This window comes from Hemiscyllium ocellatum, chromosome 13 (assembly GCF_020745735.1).
Source record: "Hemiscyllium ocellatum isolate sHemOce1 chromosome 13, sHemOce1.pat.X.cur, whole genome shotgun sequence".
NCBI classification, from domain to species: domain Eukaryota; kingdom Metazoa; phylum Chordata; class Chondrichthyes; order Orectolobiformes; family Hemiscylliidae; genus Hemiscyllium; species Hemiscyllium ocellatum.
In genome coordinates, this window is record NC_083413.1 from 85214778 (window position 1) to 85235045 (window position 20268).

A 20268-nucleotide genomic window follows, 5' to 3' on the forward strand; every position below is an offset into this window, starting at 1 on the left:
GACTTGTTAGGTTAGTTGGAAGGGAAGTTAAGAATCAACAGTTAGAGGTCTGGAGTTAAAGGTAGGATAGACCAGGTTAGCAAATTTACTTCTCCAAAGGGCATTAGTGAATCAAAATAGATTTAACAAAAATCAGTGATCATTTTATGGTTACTTGTATGGGGATTAGCTTTCAATTTCAGATTTCAAGATTAATGGAATTTATATACCAACAGTTGAGACGGGATTTGTACGATAACCTCAATGCTTTGGCCTCTGGATTAGTGGTGCAGTCACATTACTGCTATGCCTCCATCTCACCCGTCCCATTTCCAGCACATGATTCTCCAGGTTCCTCTGTTCTTACACAATTTGGAATTATCCATTAAGACTACATTGCCTCTCTCTATCCTTTCTGCAAAATTGGATCCCCTTCTTTGTGTTAAATTTAACCTCCTACTTACATGGCCTCTCCCCAGTCTAACTAACTCCTGTTACAGGTGATTTGTATAATCCTCACTTTTGCCACTCCAAGTTTGACAACAATGACAAACTTCAAAATGTTCTGTGATATTTCAACCTGCAACCTATTTTGTTAAAAATCGACATGACCCTTTGAAAATCCAACGTCGACCACCATTCTGTTTAAAGAAATAACTATCTACCCACTAACTATTGTCTTTAAATATAATTTTGTATTTGAATAGACACTAACTCTCAAAAGTCATACAGATGTACAGCACAGAAACAGACCCTTCAGTCCAGCTCGTCCATTCCTACCAGATATCCTAATTAATCTAGTCCCAATTGCCAGCACTTGGCCCATATGTCTGTAAACACTTCCTATTCATATACCCACCCAGATGCCTTTTAAATGTTGTAATTAGTACCAGCCTCCACCACTTCCTCTGGCAGCTCAATCCATTCATGCACAACGCTCTGTATTAAAAGTTGACCCTTAGGCCCCCTTTAAATCATTCCCTTCTCACACCAAACCTAAGCCCTCTAGGAGAAAGACGTTGCCTACCTATCCTATCCATGCCCTTCATAATTTTATTCATCTCTATAAGATCACCCACCAGGGAAAACAAACCCAGTCTATTCATCCTCTCCCTATAGCTCAAAGCTCCAACCCTGGCAACACCCCTGTAAATCTTTTCTGAACCCTTTCGAGTTTCACAACATCCCTCCTGTAGGAGCAAGAACCAGAATTGCAAACAATATTCCAGAAATGGCCTAACCAATGTCCTATACAGCTGCATTATGACCTCCCAACTCCTCTACTCAATGCTCTGACCAATAAGGAGGAGAAAGTGAGGACTGCAGATGCTGGAGATCAGAGCTGAAAATGTGTTGCTGGAAAAGCACAGCAGGTCAGGCAGCATCCAAGGAACAGGAGATTCGATGTTTCGGGCATAAGCCCTTCTTCAGGAATGAATGGAGGGCTTATGCCCTGAAGAAGGGCTTATGCCCGAAACGTCGAATCTCCTGTTCCTTGGATGCTGCCAGCAACTCATTTTCAGCTCTGACCAAGAAGGGAAAGCATACTAAACGCCTTCTCTTGTACACTAACTTACCTCAGTTCTGACTTCTTCCTCTAGAATATTACAGATCTCTGCCACCATCTGACATGGCAAAACTATTCTCCAAGAGATCAAGGAAGCTAAGCCTCAATTAGCAAACCCATCTTAGGTAAAGGTTGGGCCAACTGCGAAGTTGCTTCTTTCTCTACTGGTCAGATGCAAGTCCTCCCCCAGTATGATCTTGGCTGCTCACTGTCCTCCTTTTCCTTGGTTCAGTAGAGAAGACCCTTCGACTTCTTAGAATCATAGAATTCCTACAGTGTGGAAACAAGCCATTTGAGCCCAACAAGTCCACACCGACCCTTCAAAGAGGAACCCACCCAGACCCATTCCCTTACATTTACCCCTACAGCTAACACTACGGGCAATGTAGCATGGCCAATTCACCTAACCTGCACATCTGTGGACTGTGGGAGGAGCGGAGCACCGGAGGAAACCCATGCAGACACGGAAAGAATGTGCAAACTCCACACAGACAGTCGCCCGAGGCTGGAATCGAACCCGCTGAGTTACCTGCTAACCACTGAGCCACCGTGTCATTTCTTAATAAGTAATTGTGAAGTCTCCAAAGCATTACTTCGTACTAACCACTAACATTAAACTGCAGCCCACTAGCAATGAGGAATGAACTTGCAGACACGAAAGCTTCACTTTCATCACTTCAATCAAGGACAGACAGATTCTCTGGTAACTTTGGAAACCTTCGGTCTTCTGTGTTGTGCTGGCGATATTCAATTTGGGACCAAATTAAAGTAGAAAGTGTGTTTATGAATTTTTTTGCTGGGTTAGCATGGGTTGTGAGGTTCCGATACTTAAAATATTGCAATGTGTTTTTGGGGTTGTGGGTGTTTCTTTGTTATGAGACAAATCGCTATATTCATACTACAAGCCTCCGGCATTACCAGTGCTTCCAGGAAACCACCCCAGCTAAGCACTGTCTGGCACCCTTTACAATCAGTTGCACAATGATTTCCACGCTCTTTTCATTCAAGAGTAATAATATGTTAATTATTATGTAGAACACTGCAGTGATATAATCAGGGACACACTGACATTCTTCAATCAAGAAAGCTAATCAAACAGGGCTTTCTGATGTTTAACCTAGGTTGATGTCCCAGGTAATGTATAGTACTTACCCAGACACAATATTTTCTTTACATTATTTTAGAAGCTAAACATTTTCAAAAACATTACATCTATTTGATTATTGTGAAGCTAACACAAAAAAAACTTTAAATCCTGCTGTCAGTATGATACGGGGAATATTATGCAACAGTCGAAATTGGAAATGGAAAAGGAGGACAGAGTATCCAGGTAATCCAGTTTATGCTCACTGAGTACAATTTTACCTTGTACTATTTTACTATATACAGAGTTTGTTTTATTAATAATAACATAGAATAATCATCTTCCATTTCAAAGCATGATTAAGATTTAACTCAGGGATCAGCTTGGCCCACAACTATACAGTCTTTAAATTATCCAATAAATGAAAGTCTTACTAGTGACAGGTGTTGCATTGTTGGGTGTATCAGCTCTCAGATACTGCGTGGTCTGCGTGGAAGGTTGTGACAGGCCCTGAGAGCTTCCACTCTCACTCATACTGGCAACAGAAAAAAAACAAGATTAATGCTTTACACAGTTCATATTTGCAAGTTCATTATCTCACTTATATCTTGAAGATGTAACATGATTTAGAATCATAGGATCGCCAGCATGGTCAGAGCACAGAAGGTCATTTGGTCCATCATGTCTGTGCTGACTTTTTAAAGTAGCAATTCACATAGTGCCATTTCACACTGTAGCCTGTAACCCTGCAAATGTCTTCCCTTTTCGTAAAATCGAAGTTTGTGTTCAAATAAGTTAAATCAATGTTTTTAACAGAAATAGGTTTGCGTTGGAACAAATCATCACTTCTATAAAAATAGAAAAGCATTCTAGCCAAGTACACCATACAGCAAACCAGTGGTTCATGATGTTGTGGTTAGGACACTCATGTCAAAAACCAGAATGCACCAGTACAACATTCAGTCATTGCAGACAAATATAAAACAACTGAAATAACAAGCCTTCAAAGAGTGGCTTCTAGGATGACAAACAGTCATAGAGGTCTCAAGTATGGAAACATGGCCTTTGGCCACACTTGCCCATGCTGTCCAGTTTTCACAATTAAACTAGTCCCATTTGCCTGCGTTTGGTCCATATCTCTCCATACCTATTCCATCCATGTGCCTGTCTACATGTTTCTTAAAAGATGAAACTGTACTCTCTTCCACCACTACCTTTGGCAGTCCATTTCAGTCACTCATCAGACACTGTTTAAAAATATTGCCCTGTGGACCCTTTTGTATCTGTTCCCTCTCACCTGAAAGCTGTGCCCTCTAGTTCTACACTCCCCTACCATGGAGTAAAGCCGTTGACTATCTACCTTATCTATGCCTCTAATGGTTTTATTGACCTCTACATGGTTGTCTTCGATCCAGGGAAAAAAAAATCCCAGCCTATACAACCTCTCCTTATAATTCAAACGTTCCAGCCCAGGTAGCATTCTAGTAAATCATTTCTGCACTCTTTCTAGTTTAATAATATCCTTTCTACGATCGGGATGCAGTTGGGAAAAAAAGAGCAAGTCAAATAATCAAGGCAGGTAGGAGCAAAACAGAGAATGAGGTAGGACTGATAAATTAAACTGCATTTATTTCAATGCAAGAGGCCTAACAGGGAAGGCAAAAGAACTCAGGGCATGGTTAGGAACATGAAACTGGGATATCATAGCAATTACAGAAATGTGACTCAGGGATGGACAAGACTGGCAGCTTGATGTTTTTCAGTGTACATGCTACAGGAAGCAGAGGAAAAGGGACAAGAGGGGAGGGGGAGTGGCATTCTTGATTAGGCATAACATTACAGTTGTATTTAGGAAGAATATTCCGAGGAATATGTCCAGGGAAGTTATTTGGGTGGAACTGAGAAATAAGACACCAGTGATCACCTTATTGGGATTGTACTACATAACCCCAAACAGTCAGCAGAAAATTGAGAAACAATTTGGAGATCTCAATTATTGTTAAGAAGAGTAGGGTGGTAATGGTAGGGGATTTTAACTTTTCAAACATAGACTGCAACTGCCATAATGTTAAAGCCTTGGATGGAGAGGAATTCGTATATACAAGAAACATTTCTGATTCCTTATGTGGCTGAGCCTACTAGAGAAGGTGAAAAACTTGACCCACTCAAGTGAAATTAGGCAGTGGCTGTGATTCTATTAGGTTTAAAATAGTGATGGAAAAGGATACACCGGATCTAAAAGTTGAACTTCTAAATTGGAGGAAGGCCAATTTTAGACTTATCCAATCCACCCTCTCCTCCCTGACCTATCACTTTCATCCCCTCCGCCATTCACCCATTGTACTCTATGCTACTTTCTCCCACCCCCACCTTCCTCTAGCTTATCTCTCCATGCTTCAGGCTCACTGCCTTTATTCCTGATGAAGGGCTTTTGCCCGAAACGTCGATTTCGCTGCTCGTTGGATGCTGCGTGAACTGCTGTGCTCTTCCAGCACTACTAATCCAGAATCTGGTTTCCAGCATCTGCAGTCATTGTTTTTACCTCGTTGATTTTAACTCTACTGCTAATCCTCTTGCAAGGATGCCTGCCTTGAAGAAATTTTCCTCCTCTCTCTACAAGAATCTCAGAGAGTCCCTCTCCCACTGCAACTCCCAGGTCATTTCCTCTGCCCTGAAGCTCTTTAACCTTGTCGTGAAACAAACTTGCTATCACAGCCACATTTGCTTCCTCAGTGCTGCCTCCGTAACCAACTCATCCCACATGGACTCCGGACCACCTTTAAACCAGCAGAGTTCGGACCCGAACAGGACAAACAGTACAGACTACAGATTCAAAAACACCAGCAACAGTTCTCCTTCAAGATCCTCTGCACCATGCTTGCATCAATGCGCCAGCACCTAACCTCTCTACAGTCAGCCCTGCCTCAGCTGAGGGCCACACTCTCTCAGAATTGCAAAGGACCCACTCTGTACTACATCCTCAGGACAATTCATACTCTCAACAAACAGTATTTCAATTCAAACATCAAAAACTGTAAGTACAACAAACTTTTATCTACCTACCTCCATAACCAGCGCTCCTCAAACATTCCAGAAGATTCCCCCGGCCTTAGAAACTACTCCGACACCATTAGCCATGCAGCTACCACCCCCACACTGATTGATGATGTCACTTCCGCCCCATCATGGCCATGCCCACAACCACTCCCGCCCCTTAATCCCTCATGCATCACACGTGACATCACTTCCGCCCTCACATCATCGCTGATGCCACATGCTCAGTGACTTCCGCCACCCCTACTGTCGTGTCTGCCACCACTTCCGCCCCCACCAGCGCCACTCACCTGCAGTCTGCTGACACGCCCCCCACAGACCCCACTGTCACGATCCCCATCCCCCAGAACCCTGAGGGGAACACTACCCCTGCTCATGACTCCACCCTCATTCACCCCACCACCACACCCACTCCAGTTATAGGTTCCGTCCCCACTCCCTGCTCCACACCCACACCAGATCCCAGCTTCCAGCCCTGCCGAGTTTTCACCATCCCCCAGACCTCCCCCTCACTGAGGACGAACGATCAGTCCTCAGCAAAGGACTCACCTTCATCCCCCTCCGTCCAAGCATCAATGAATTTAATACACGTCGTGACGTCGAACAATTCTTCCGTCGCCTCCGAGCTTACTTTCACAATCAGGATTCCCGCCCACCTTCCGAGGACCCCTTCCCCCACCTCCAACACCCTGCATTCACCTGGACACTCCGCGCTGGCCTATTACCTGCCCTCGATCTCTTCATTTCCAACTGCCGCTGGGACATTAACCGCCTCAATCTGTCTACCTCCTTCCCCCATTCCAACCTCTCACCCTCACAACGCGCAGCCTTCCAATCTCTCTGCTCCAATCCCAACCTCACCATCAAGCCAGCAGATAAAGAGTGCGCAGTGGTAGTCTGACGCACTGACCTCTGCACTGCTGAAGCCAAATGCCAACTCGAGGACACGTCTTCCTGCTGCCACCTCGACCATGACCCCACCCCCCCCCCCCATCACCAAACCATCATCTCCCACACCATAGAGAACCTCATCACCTCAGGAGATCTCCCACCCACAGCTTCCAACCTCATAGTCCGGGAACCCCACACTGCCTGGTTTTACCTCCTTCCCAAGATCCACAAGCCTGACCACCCTGGCCGACCCATTGTCTCAGCATGCTCCTGCCCCATTGAACTCATCTCTACCTACCTCGACACTGTCCTATCCCCCCTAGTCCAGGAATTCCCCACATACGTTCGAGACACCACCCACGCCCTCCACCTCCTCCAAGACTTCTGTTTCCCCGGCCCCCAACGCCTTATCTTCACCACAGATATCCAATCCCTCCACACCTCCATCCGCCATGACCAGGGCCTCCAAGCCCTCCGTTTTTTCCTCTCCAGGCGTCCCCAACAGTACCCTTCCACCAACACTCTCATTCGTTTGGCCGAACTGGTCCTCACCCTTAACAATTTCTCCTTTGAATCCTCCCACTTCCTCCAGCCCAAAGGGGTAGCCATGGGCACATTATGGGCCACAGTTATGCCTGTCTCTTTGTTGGCTACGTAGAACAATCCATCTCCTGTAATTACACCTGCACCACTCCCCACCTCTTCCTCCGCTGCATTGATGACTGCATTGGCGCCACCTCGTGCTCCCGCGAGGAGGTTGAGCAATTGATCAACTTCACCAACACATTCCGCCCTGACCTTAAATTTACCTGGACCATCTCTGACACCTCCCTCCCCTTCCTGGACCTCTCCATCTCCATTAATGATGACCAACTTGACACTGACATTTTTTACAAACCCGTCGACTCTCACAGCTACCTGGATTACACCTCTTCCCACCTCTTTCCTCTTGCAAAAATGCCATCTCGTAATCCTAATTCCTCTGCCTCTGCCGTATCTGCTCCCAGGAGGGCCAGTTCCACCAAAGAACACACCAGATGGCTTCCTTCTTTAGAGACCGCAATTTCCATTCCCACGTGGTTAAAGATGCCCTCCAACGCATCTCGTCCACATCCCGCACCTCCGCCCTCAGACCCCACCTCTCCAACCGTAACAAGGACAGTTTGCCCCTGGTGCTCACCTTCCACCCTACAAACCTTTGCATAATTCAAATCATCCGCTGACATTTCCGCCACCTCCAAAAAGACCCCACCACCAGGGATATATTTCCCTCCCCACCCTATTCCACCTTCCGCAAAGACCATTCCCTCCGTGACTAACTGGTCAGGTCCACGCCCCTTACAACCCACCCTCCCATCCTGGCACTTTCCCCTGCCACCGCAGGAACTGTAAAACCTGTGCCCACATCTCCTCCCTCACCTCTATCCAAGGCCCTAAAGGAGCCTTCCACATCCATCAACGTTTTACCTGCACATCCACCAATATCATTTATTGTATCCATTGCTCCCGATGTGGTCTCCTCTACATTGGGGAGACTGGGTGCCTCCTAGCAGAGCGCTTTAGGGAACATCTCCAGGTCACACACACCAATCAACCACACCGCCCTGTGGCCAAACATTTCAACTCCCCCTCCCACTTTGCTGAGGACATGGAGGTCCTGAGCCTCCTTCACCGCCGCTCCCTCACCACCAGACGCCTGGAGAAAGAACGCCTCATCTTCCGCCTCAGAACACTTCAACCCCAGGGCATCAATGTGGACTTCTACAATTTCCTCATTTCCCTTCCCCCACCTCACCCTAGTTCCAAACTTCAGGCTCAGCACTGTCCCCATGACCTGTCCGGACTTGGCCTACCTGCCTATCTCCTTTTCCACTTATCCAATCCACCCTCTCCTCCCTGACCTATCACCTTCATCCCCTCCCCCACTGTACTCTATGCTGCTTTCTCTCCACCCCCACCCTCCTCTAGCTTATCTCTCCACGCTTCAGGCTCACTGCCTTTATTCCTGATGAAGGGCTTTTGCCCGAAACGTCGATTTCGCTGCTCCTTGGATGCTGCCTGAACTGCTGCGCTCTTCCAGCACCACTAATCCAGAATTTGGTTTCCAGCATCTGCAGTCATTGTTTTTACCTCCTGAGGGTATAGTAGGATGGGTTAGTAAATTTGCAGATGACACTAAGGTCGGTAGAGTTGTGGATAATGACGTATGATGTTGTAGATTACAGAGAGACATAGACAAGCTATAGAGTTGGGCTGAGGTGTGGCAAATGGAGTTTAATGTGGAAAAGTGTGAGGTGATTCACTTTGGAAGGAGTAACAGGAATGCAGAGTACTGGGCTAATGGTAAGATTCTTGGTAGTGTAGATGAGCAGAGAGATGTCAGTGTCCATGTACATAGATTCCTGAAAGTTGCCACCCAGGTCGATAGGGTTGTTTAGAAGGCATTCAGTGTGTTAGCTTTTATTGGTAGAGGGATTGGGTTTTTTGAACCATGAGATCATACTGACGGTGTACGAAACTTTGGTGTGGCCATATTTGGAGTATTGCATACAGTTGTGGTTACTGCATTATAGGAAGGATGTGGAAGCTTTGAAAAAGGCTGAGACCTAAGATAATCGGAGAGTGAGATAGGTTGGACAGTGAGAGACTTTTTCCTTGAATGGCAATGGCTAGCAAGAGGGGACATGATTAGATTAGATTAGATTACCTACGGTGTAGAAACAGGCCCTTCGGCCCAACAAGTCCACACCGACCCTCCGAAGAGCAATCCAGGTCCCTATATTTACCCCTGACTTATCCACCTAACACTACTGGCAATTTAGCGTTGCCAATTCACCTAACCTGCACATCTTTGGACTGTAGGAGGAAATCGGAGCACCCGGAGGAAACCCATGCAGACACGAGGAGAATGTGCAAAGTTTGTGAGAAGATTTGTAGCTCTGCAGATTCAAACCACTAAAAATGCCGGAGGAAAGATCACAGAAGCGCTTCACAGGAGGCTCCCAAGCACTGAGGATGTCACCTAGAGAGGGGATGAAACGTCTGGAACATAAATTCCCAGCTCGGTGAACAGAACCACAACAGAATGTGCAAACTCCACACAGACAGTTGTCCAAGGCGGGAACTGGCACTGTGAGGCAGCAGTGCTAACCACTGAGCCACTGTGCCGCCCTGCATAGCTTTAAGTTGAGGGGTGATAGATATAGGACAGATATCAAAGCTAGTTTCTTTACTCAGAGAGTAATAAGGGCATGGAACGCACTGCCTGCAACAGTCGTAGACTTGCCAACTTTAAGGGCATTTAAATGGTCATTGGATAGGCATATGGATGAGAATGAAATAGTGTAAGTTAGACGGGCTTCAGATTGATTCCACAGATCGGCGCAACATTGAGGGCCGAATGGCCTGTACTGCGCTGCAATGCTCTATGTTGTATGTCTTAGTGAACGTTGCTGAACAGAGACACTGGATACAGGTTCATAGTTTCTTACAACTGGAGTCCCAGGTAGACAGGATAATGAAGATAGGCTTGCCTTTACTGGTCAGTGGGTTGAGTACAGGTGGTGGGAGACATGACATTGGTTAGGCCAAAGTTGGAACAATGCATGCAGTTCTGGTCTCTTTGATATAGGAAGGATGCTGTTAAACTTCAGAAGGTTCAGATAAGATTGATAAGGATGTTGCCAGGTTTGGAAGGTTTGACTGATAGAGAGATGCTGAATAGGCCGGGGCTATTTTCCCCGGAGTGCCAGAGGCTGAGAGGTTTATAAAATCGTGAATAGGGTAACCAGACAAGGTGTTGTGCCAAGATTTAATCCTAATGTCCTCCCAGGGTGAGGGTGTCCATAACTAAAGGGCATAGGTTTAAGGTGAAAGGGGAAACATTTATAAGGGATCTAAGAGGCAAATACTGCACACAGAGGATGGTGCATGTATAAATGTGCTGCCAGGGGAAGTGGAGGAGGCTGGTTTGATTAGAACATTTAAAAGGTATCTAGATAAATATGAACAGGAAGGGTTTCGACAAATATGGGCCAAATGCAGGCAAGTTAGACTAGATTTATTTCGGGTATAGCCAAAGACTTTTCCCCAGGGTAGGATTGACTGGTATGAGAAGTCATAGTTCGAAGATATTAGGAAGGAGGTATAAATGAGACATCAGAGGCAGGTTCTTTACACAGAGAGTTGTTAATGCATGGAATGCGTTGCCAGCTGTGGTGGAGGAAGCAGAGTCATTGGGGACATTTAAGCGACTGCTGGACATACACATGGATAGCAGTGAGTTGAGGGGTGTATAGGTTAAGTTACTATATTTGACATTAGGATTAAATCTTGGCACAACATTGTGGTCAAAGGGCCTGTTCTGTGCTGTACTTTTCTATATTCTAGGCATCTGATCGGCATAGACGAGTTGGACCAAAGGGTCTGTTTCCATGCTGCTCATCTCTATGATTTGGACTGATTAGGGATAGCTTTATATATGGGACATCGTGTCTCACAAATTTGATTAAGTTTTTTTTAAATAGAAAAGAAGATAGGTGAAGGCAGAGCACCAGATGCTGTCTCCATTTTAATAAGGCCTTCAACAAAGTTCCACATGGTAGACTGATAACTAAGGTTAGATCATATGGGATCGAGGCAGAGTAGACAACTGGATACAAAATTGGCTCAACATATGATGTCACACCAAGTCTACCTGCTGATGTAGACACCACTGCTCGGAACAGGCCACTCCCCAATGAACTTGCCTACTGTTGCCAGTATCAGCAAATATCATCATAAAGTATAAGAAGAAAGTTTAGGTGATATTACCCAATCCCAATTTCAATTAAAACATAAAAATAAGGCACTGTTTGGAACAGTTCTGACTGTGAACTGAGAAGAATATAAATTACTAAATAATTAGTGAGATTTTTCTACTAAATTAAATGCCATTTAAGCAATTTCAATTTGTGATCCATGCCTGTGGAAATCACATTAAACGAAAAAACACTCACCTATCACTGAGTTCCACTCTTTTCATACTGTGCAGGTGAAGAACAGCCAGTATAATTGCCACCAAGAATATGACAGCACAACATACTCCAACGCTGATGTAGAACACACGGGTAGAGGTAGTGGGTGCTGTGTGAACAGCATCAACTGTGTGTAAGTAAAACACAAGGATGGAATTTGAAACGGACTATTATAAGAAAGTAACAACAGTTTGAAGTGGCTAAGTTCTGTCTAACAAACAGAATTGAATTTCTTTTAAAAACTTACTTTCTTTTTAAAATTAAGTAACTAAAATTTGAGTCATAGAGTCCTACAGCACAGAGACAGACTCTTTGGTGCAAACTGGTCCATGCCAAATGCACTAACCCCAATTTCCTTGCACTTGGCCCATATCCTTTTAAAATTTTCCTATCCATGCATTTGTCTAAATTCCTTTTAAATGTTGTAATGTACCCACCTCAACCACTTCCACTGACAGCTCATTCCATATGTGTACCACCCTCTGTGTAAAAATGTTATTCGCAGGCTCCCTTTTTCTTCTTTCCCCTCTAATCATAATCTGATGCCCTCTAGTCCTTGATTCTCCAACCCTAACTAAAAGACCGAGTACATTCACCCTGTCCATTCTATTCACTTCTCTAAGATTCCCCCTTTAGTATCCTGCTCTCAAAAAAAAACGCCCTAGTTTGTCCAACATCTCTCTATAACTCAAGACCCTTGAATCCTGGCAACATCCTTCTAAATTTCAGCTGCACTCTTTTCAGTGTAATACATTCTTCCGACAGCAAAGTGAATAAAACTGAACTCCATACTCCAAATGTGGCATCACCAACAGTACAACTGCAACATTATTTCCAAACTTCCATATACGATGCCTTGATTGATGGAAGGAAGAGAAAGTGAGGACTGCAGGTGCTGGAGATCAGAGCTGAAAATGTGTTGCTGGAAAAGCGCAGCAGGTCAGGCAGCATCCAAGGAGGAGAATCGACGTTTCGGGCATGAGCCCTTCTTCAGGAATCTTTTCCTGAAGAAGGGCTCATGCCCGAAACGTCGATTCTCCTGCTCCTTGGATGCTGCCTGGCTTGATTGATGGAAGGCCAGTGTGCCAAAAGCCTTCTTCTCTGCCATGTATACCTGTGACTCCACTTTCACAGAACCTTGCACCTGAACTCCAAGCTCCCCCTGTTTCACTACACTCATTAAGGCCCTCCATTCACCATGAATTTTCTGCCTTGATTTGACCTTTCACAATGTATGACCTTGTACTTATTGATATTAAACTCCATTTGCCATTTCTCAGCTCACTTCCCCAGGTGATCAAGGTCCTGTTGCAATTTCTGATAACCTTCCTCACTGTTTAAGATACCTCCTATTTTACTGTCATCTGCAAACATGTACATGCCTTGTACATTCTCATCTAAATCTCATCTCGATAACAAACAGCAATGGGCCCTGCACTGACCTCTGAGGTACTCCAAAAGTCACAGGCCTCCATTCCGACAAGCATCCTTCCACTATTACCGTCTACTTACCACCATCAAGTCAATTGTGTATCCAATTTCTCTGCTCCACCTGCATTCCATGTAATCTAACCTTCCAAAGCAGCTTATCATGCAGAACATTATCAAAGACCTTAATGAAATCCATACAGACTTCGTCATTAACCTTTCTGGTCACTTCATCAAAGAACTCGAACAAATTTGTGAGGCATGACCTCCCACACACAAAGCCATGCTGACTATTCCTAACCAAACCTTGTATTTCCAATTGCATGTATATCTTATCTCTCAGAACCTTCTCGTGCTGTACATCTCTATGACTCTATAACTTTACCACAGATGTTAGGCTTACTGGTGTATAGTTCCCAGGTTTCTCTTTGCAGCCCATCTTAAATAAGGGTATAACATTTGCTACCCACCAGTCTTTCAGGACCTCTCCTAGGGCAAACAATGATGCAAAAATATCAGCCAGGGCTTCCACAATTTCTTCTTTGGCCTCTCGCAGTGTTCTTGGATATACCTGAACAGGACCAGCAGATTTATCCACCTTCATATATTCTAATATGTCCAACACCTCCTCTCTTGGGATATGGACTGTCTCCAAGGTATAACCATTAACTTCCCCAAGTTCCCAAGTCTTTATGTCTTTCTCCACAGTAAACACAGAAGAGAGGACCTCTCCCATTTCCTGTGGTTCTGCACACATATGTCCACTTTGGTCCTTGAGGGGTCTTATTCTCTCTGTTTTTTCTTTTTCTTTTAATATACTAGAGAACCTCTTTGGATTCACTCTAATCTTCTGAGCCTTGGCTATCTCATATCCCCTTTTCACCCTCCTGATCTCCTTCTTCAGTGAACTCCTGCATCCCCTATATAGTTCCAATTGCTGATGGAAATATCTTTTCTAACTTATTTGGACTTTTAGAAGACATTCTAAAGATTCCACTTAAGAAACTATTGAACAAATTTCAAATTCATGAAATTATTGACCTAGCTAGGAGATTGATTGTGAGATAAAGAACAGAGAGCAAGGCTAGTGAATATTTTAATGAATTTGAAGAATCTTGGCCACAACAATCTGTGTTGCAGCTGAAAATGTATACAATATTTATTACCAGTATAATTAGTAAAAAAGAAAGTATGTACTCAATTGACTAATGACACAGACTTGGTATGGTAATAGTATAGTCAGAGGCTTTAACGTTAACTAAGCAAACTATGGCTGACAGACTGTAATGCAACCAAATGTGATGTCATATGTTTTGACCTAAAAAAATCGATCAGTGTATTTTTTAAATGATGAAAAGCCAGGAACATTTGAGGGTTAAAGAGATTTCGGGGTCTATATACACTATCACTAAAATATAGTCATGTACAAAAACAATTCAAACAACAAAAGTTAGTTGTTCTGACTCAAGGGCCAGAACGTAAAATTGGTGGAAGCACAGCTTTACAAAGACCAAATCTGGAGAAAATTGAACAGTTTGGTCACCACACCTCAAAAAGAAACTGTTTGCTTTCAAAGAGATGCAGAGAGATTTATCAGAGCATTGCTAGAACTCAAAGTCTTTAATTAAGAGGATACAACCCCATGAACACAGCTTGCATTCCTGGAATATAGCAAGGTTGAGTGAATTCATTTTTTTTAGTATGTGGAGAAGAAATTGAGCATCTGTTTCTTGTTTATTTTGCACTAAGTAGCATGGAGTATCATCTGATCTTAAAGGAATGAGAGGTGATCTTATTGAAATTCAGGATTTGGAGGGAACTGACAGGGTGAATGCTGAGAGAATGCTTCCCCTCATATTGCTCCCCTTAGATACTGAAGCTGTCCATGTCCAAATGCAGCAAATCTTGGGCAACATCCAGGTTTGGGCCGATAACCGACAAGTAACATTTATATCACACAAATGCCAGGCAATAATGATCTCCAAGCTCACTACTACTCACTGATGCTCAATGGCATTACTACAATTGAATTTTCCACAATGGACATAACTGACCAGAAACTTTAACTTAATGTAACAACAAGAGTAAATCAGAGGCTAGAAATTCTGCAGTGAGTAATATACTTTTTAACAACCGTTAGGTTGGCCAACATCTACTAGGCACAAGCCAGGAGCGCAATGGAATATTCTCTACTTGCCTGAATGGATGAAGCTCCAACAAGACTCAAGAAGCTTGATCCTGTACAGGATCCAATGTAATTGGATCAAAATCACAAAATCCCATTTCAAACGTGGGTGGCCCTACATTGCCCAAGGGATGCAGTGGTTCAAGAAGGTAGCTTATTACCACTTTCCTCTAGGGCAATTCAAGATGGGCAATAAATGCCTGCCTAGCCAGCAACACCATGAATTGAAGTTCCCAAGCTCTAAAATATTTGTACAATACAGATCAATGTTACACTTCACTGGGATATCATGCTGAAAATAAAGGTCAGCTATTCCAGGAGTCATTACAGAAGTCAAAGATTTTTAAAAAGGTGTGCAAAATTCCCTAATTTACCTGTCTTTGAGACCTAGATTGACAGAAAACATGGACTTAGTTTCCGTACTTAAAGTGATTACCATTTATTATAAATAGATTCTAGCTACAGGTAAGTGATAATGAACCATTGACAAACAACTTTATTAGTAATACACTAATCTTCTTATAAAACTCCCCCTATACATACCGAGACAAAAAGCACAAGAATGTGAATGGCAGAGGGAATGACTGGCAAAGCAGTTCTATGGTCCCTCGCAACAGAGATGGCTTAGCTGATTCTTTTGGCTTGTCAGATCTTAGTTGTCTTCAATCTTCCCTTTCCACGTACTTTTAGCTGCTTGCATAAGGCATTGGGTGACTGGCTTACATTTATGAAGGTCTCCGATGTATTAGTTAAAATCCACAGCATATAGCAACTGATCAGGGAAATAAACTGGATTTTTTTAGGCTTGAGGTGATTTTTACTGCAGAGAAGAGGCAGCTCTTTCCTTTCCCGAGATTCAATGGCTTCTGACCTAAACATTCATATCCATAAACTGTTTAGTGTCCTGACAGCCAATCACAAAATTTGTTAGCAGGCAGAAGGCTTTCATTATCCAAAACTGGTCACTATTCAGAAACCAAATCTCCATTCAAATACATCCCTTGGTTCTAGCAAAGCTTTCATTAGATTTTCCCACTGTTTGAACAAAAAGCAGTGTAAATTGCACTTACAATCAGTGTTAGGTAATTTGCTTTTAAAACGTGCAGCCATGGTTCAACAATCCTTCATTTTTAAAACAATCCTTTGCCTATCTCAGTCCACAAATATGGAAAATTTTAAAATTATATGGTTGTTATATAATGAATGTGTTTTATTTTAAATACATATTTCCTTCCCATTTTCATTCTTTTGATGAGAAAGTAAAGGTTTCATATATGCAATTTAATAACAAAATGTCTGTTAAAGTGTTCAGACATGGATATAATTTAGTACAGCATATATTTAACTATACAGTAAATGGAAAAGCCCTGGGGAAAATTGATGTACAGAGAGCTCTGGTTGTTACCTTCCTTGAAGGTGGCAACACAGGTCAGTGGAATGGTCAAGAAGGCATACAGCATTCTCTCCTTCACCAGACAGGGTATTGAGTACAACAGTTGGCAAGTCATGTTACAGTTGTATAAGACTTTGGTTCGGCCATATTTGGAATACTGCGTACAATTGTGGGCAGCATATAACCAAAAGGATGTGGATGCTTTGGAGAAGGTGCACAGGATATTGCCTGGTATGGAGAGTGCTACCTATGAGGGGAGATTGAGTAGATTAGGATTATTTTCATTAGAAAGGAGGAGATTGGGTTGGGGGGAGCTGATTGAGGCCTACAAAATCATGACAGGTGTAGACAGGTTGGATAGTAAGAAGTCTTTTCCCCCAGAGTGGGGGACTCAATTACGAGGGGTCACGAGTTCAAAATGAGAGGGGAAAGTTTCGGGGAAATATGCGTAGAAAGTTCTTCACGCAGAGGGTGATAGGTGCCTGGAACACATTGCCAGCGGATGTAGTGGGGGCAGAAACAATAGCATCACTTAAGATGTATCTGGACATGAATGGGCTGCAGGTTTAGATAGAGGGTCTGGACGGGTGTAGGCTTGGAGGGCCGAAGGATCTATTCCTGGGCTGTAATGTTCTTTGTTCTATAATTTATCAAAAACAAGTATGTTTCAGAAGCAAAGATTTAAGGCAAGTATGATCTATATAGTAGGTCAGCTAGTAGTCCAGTTATTGATAATATTCCAGAATCTCTTTTCCTGGCTGAAATGATTCTGTCAATTTCCCCGTAGGATCAAAGGCATATTCTGTCAAATTATAACAGACATATTTGCAGCAAGATTATTTTTCAAGTGAATAACTTGAAACATTTCCTTCAAAGAGCATTTTGTAGATTTGTAGAATATTTATAGAAATAAATTTAAGCTTTCCAATTGTTTTTGATGATTGGGAAATATGTATTTGTCTTTTTCAACAACAGTCAACCATCTCCCAATCATTACTTACAAGCAGTTCGTCCATCTTTGCTGCTGTTTTTGCCTGGGTAAATAGGAGATTTTTCTTCCGGTTCAGGTTCTAAAGGGATTTAAACAAAAGCTGTTGTCTGTGATTTTATATTAAAAAATTATATTAAATGCCTATTGATTAGGATACAAAATATTTTGTTGGGTTGCATTTTACAGTTGACTTGCAGTCTGAAAGCTTTCAATTAAATGCTCAAGTTATGAACTTGCAATTCTATACTGAAGTACATACTGTGAACATTTCACACCTAAACAAACCTCACTTGGAAAGAAAAAACTTTTCAAAAAACTATTTGACAATAATGCTTTTCATAAGAAAAATGAACAAAACCACTTTAGCCATTTTAGCCCATCCATTCTGCCCGTCCAATGTTTTTCACAGCCACCACTTCAACAAGTCCAAGACAAACAATTTCATGTTCCAAGAATCATTTGTATAAAGAAAGTTCTCTGAATCCACCTCCTTGCTCTAAATGATAATTTTAAATGACTGACTGCACAACATGAACTCCCAGTCATTAGCGTGACTAAAACACAGTAGATAGCAGTCTCACCTCTGTATTAAAAATTCATGGGTTCAAACCCCACTCCAAAGACATGAATACAAAAACATGGGCTGATAATCCAGTGCTCAATTCAAAGTGATATCGTCAAATAGCCAGAGACTATTTCCCTCAATAGCCAGGGTCATAGTTTTAAGCTGGTTGGAGGGAAGTATAGAGGGGATGTCAGAGGCGGGTTCTTTACACAGAGAGTTGTGAGAGCATGGAATGCGTTGCCAGCAGCAGTTGTGGAGGCAGGGTCTTTGGGGACATTTAAGAAACTCCTGGACATGCTTATGGTCACAGAAATTTGAGGGTACAAACATGAAAATCAGTGGGTCGGCACAACAGCGTGGGCTGAAGGGCCTGTTCTGTGCTGTACTGTTCTATGTTCTAAATGTACATCTTTCAGACAAGATATTAAATCTTGGTGGCATGGTGGCTCAGTGGTTAGCACTGCTGCCTCACAGCACCAAAGACCTGGGTGACTGTCTGTGTGGAGTTTGCACATTCTCCTAGTGTCTGCGTGGGTTTCTTCCCACAATCTACAAATGTGCAGGTTGGGTGAATTGGCCACACTAAATTGCCATAGTGTTAGGTACATTAGTCAGGGGTAAGTGTAAGGGAATGGGTCTGGTTGGGTTACTCTTTGGAGGGTCAGTGTGGACTTGTTGGGCTAAAGGGGCTGTTTCTATACTGTAGGGAGTCTAATCTAAATCAAATCCTGCGGTCCCCTCAGAACACAAAAGATCCAATGGCAGTATTTACAAACAGCAAGAGGGTTACAGGTCCTTCTCTCCTGATTTATCAAATTTTATTTCACCCATCTTAAGTACTTTGCCTTTCTTGAAAACAAGAGCCTTGCAACTAACAGCTTGCAGTCAATGACTGTCTCAACTTTATACCTCTAATTGGAAATATGTGATGGCACTTTTCCTGTAAATGTGACGTTCATGTCTGGCTACATCTTTCACTACATTCCCCGCCCAGATATCACATTGGCAATGTTGCTCTCCATACCAAATGACATCTTAGTTTGTCTGGTACTTTCTGTGACTACAGCTCTGGTATCTTCACTGTCTACCTCACTTGCCTCTTGTTCTCTACAATTCACACAAGAAGCCATATCAAGACACCTTCAATTCTTTTCTCTCCGGCCACCAATTCATTCAGCAAATAATCACTGCAAGTGTTATACAGTTAGTATCAGAGCAGTCACATTCTTGCCTGACGTCCCACATCTCACTCATGAAGCCAACAATTCATTTGAAAATTCAAGTTAAACTTAAACTATCAGCAAAAATTTTTAAAAATTTTTTCACGATTTTGATCCAAAAGCATGTTAATTCTATCTGAGTAGTGCTCATTGCCATTCTCCCCCTAGGTTCCTGATCCTCTGTATGCCCTCCTTTCCATTGACCTCCCATGTGTGTCTTTTTAGAAAGCATGAACCCAATAGTTTGGTTGAATTATCATACATAGGGATAGAAGTTTTGATATAGTAATGCATAAGCAAGGGCTCTGGGTGTCGGAGACAATTACCATGGGTTTATTTCTTTAAAATCAACATTTGTCTCTGTCAAGCAGTGAACAGAATTAAGTTTTACGATGTACCTTTACATGCAAAATACAAAATACAAACAAAACATGAGAAAGAATGGAGTGGAAGAGCATACTGATCACTGGATTGTGATCTTTATATTATCAAGAATCAGAAGTTAGTAGTCAGTGGAAGCTGTTCATTGTGTGGATGAGGTATGGTCTACATTTAAACCTTGTTGCTTTTCCAACTTAATTCAGTTAACTGTTTTCGTTTCTGAAGTGGACAGTCAGAGAAAGATAAAAAAGGAGTGAGGTTTGAGGTTTAGCAAGAATATCAAGAAAGAATGTCACAGTGGTAATGTTTGTTCTCAAATAAACTTTAGTATATCCAAACTCACTAAATTTAGTTTGCCCATCAGCCTGTGTGTTGGCTTATGTTGTTCCTATTTTGATATTACATCAATTTTAAATAATTTCAGATTCAATCTTGTTGGGGGAGGGGGGGATCTTTGTAAATTCTTTCAGCTCTGCAAATGCCTGAGATAATTGCAATCCTGGCCTCTTGCATAT

The 20268-nt window shown here is 42.8% G+C and overlaps 1 protein-coding gene across 2 annotated transcripts in view; it reads right to left on the reverse strand.

Moving 5' to 3' along the window:
- ryk (receptor like tyrosine kinase) overlaps positions 1–20268 on the reverse strand; it is a 309552-nt gene that overhangs the window by 194725 nt on the left and 94559 nt on the right. For both annotated transcript variants that reach the window (XM_060835028.1, XM_060835027.1), the window contains exons 5-7: positions 17598–17666; positions 11573–11717; positions 3065–3165 (exon numbers count right to left, since the gene is read on the reverse strand). In XM_060835028.1, the coding sequence (XP_060691011.1) occupies positions 3065–3165; positions 11573–11717; positions 17598–17666 (315 nt within the window). The remainder of the gene's footprint in view (positions 1–3064; positions 3166–11572; positions 11718–17597; positions 17667–20268) is intronic.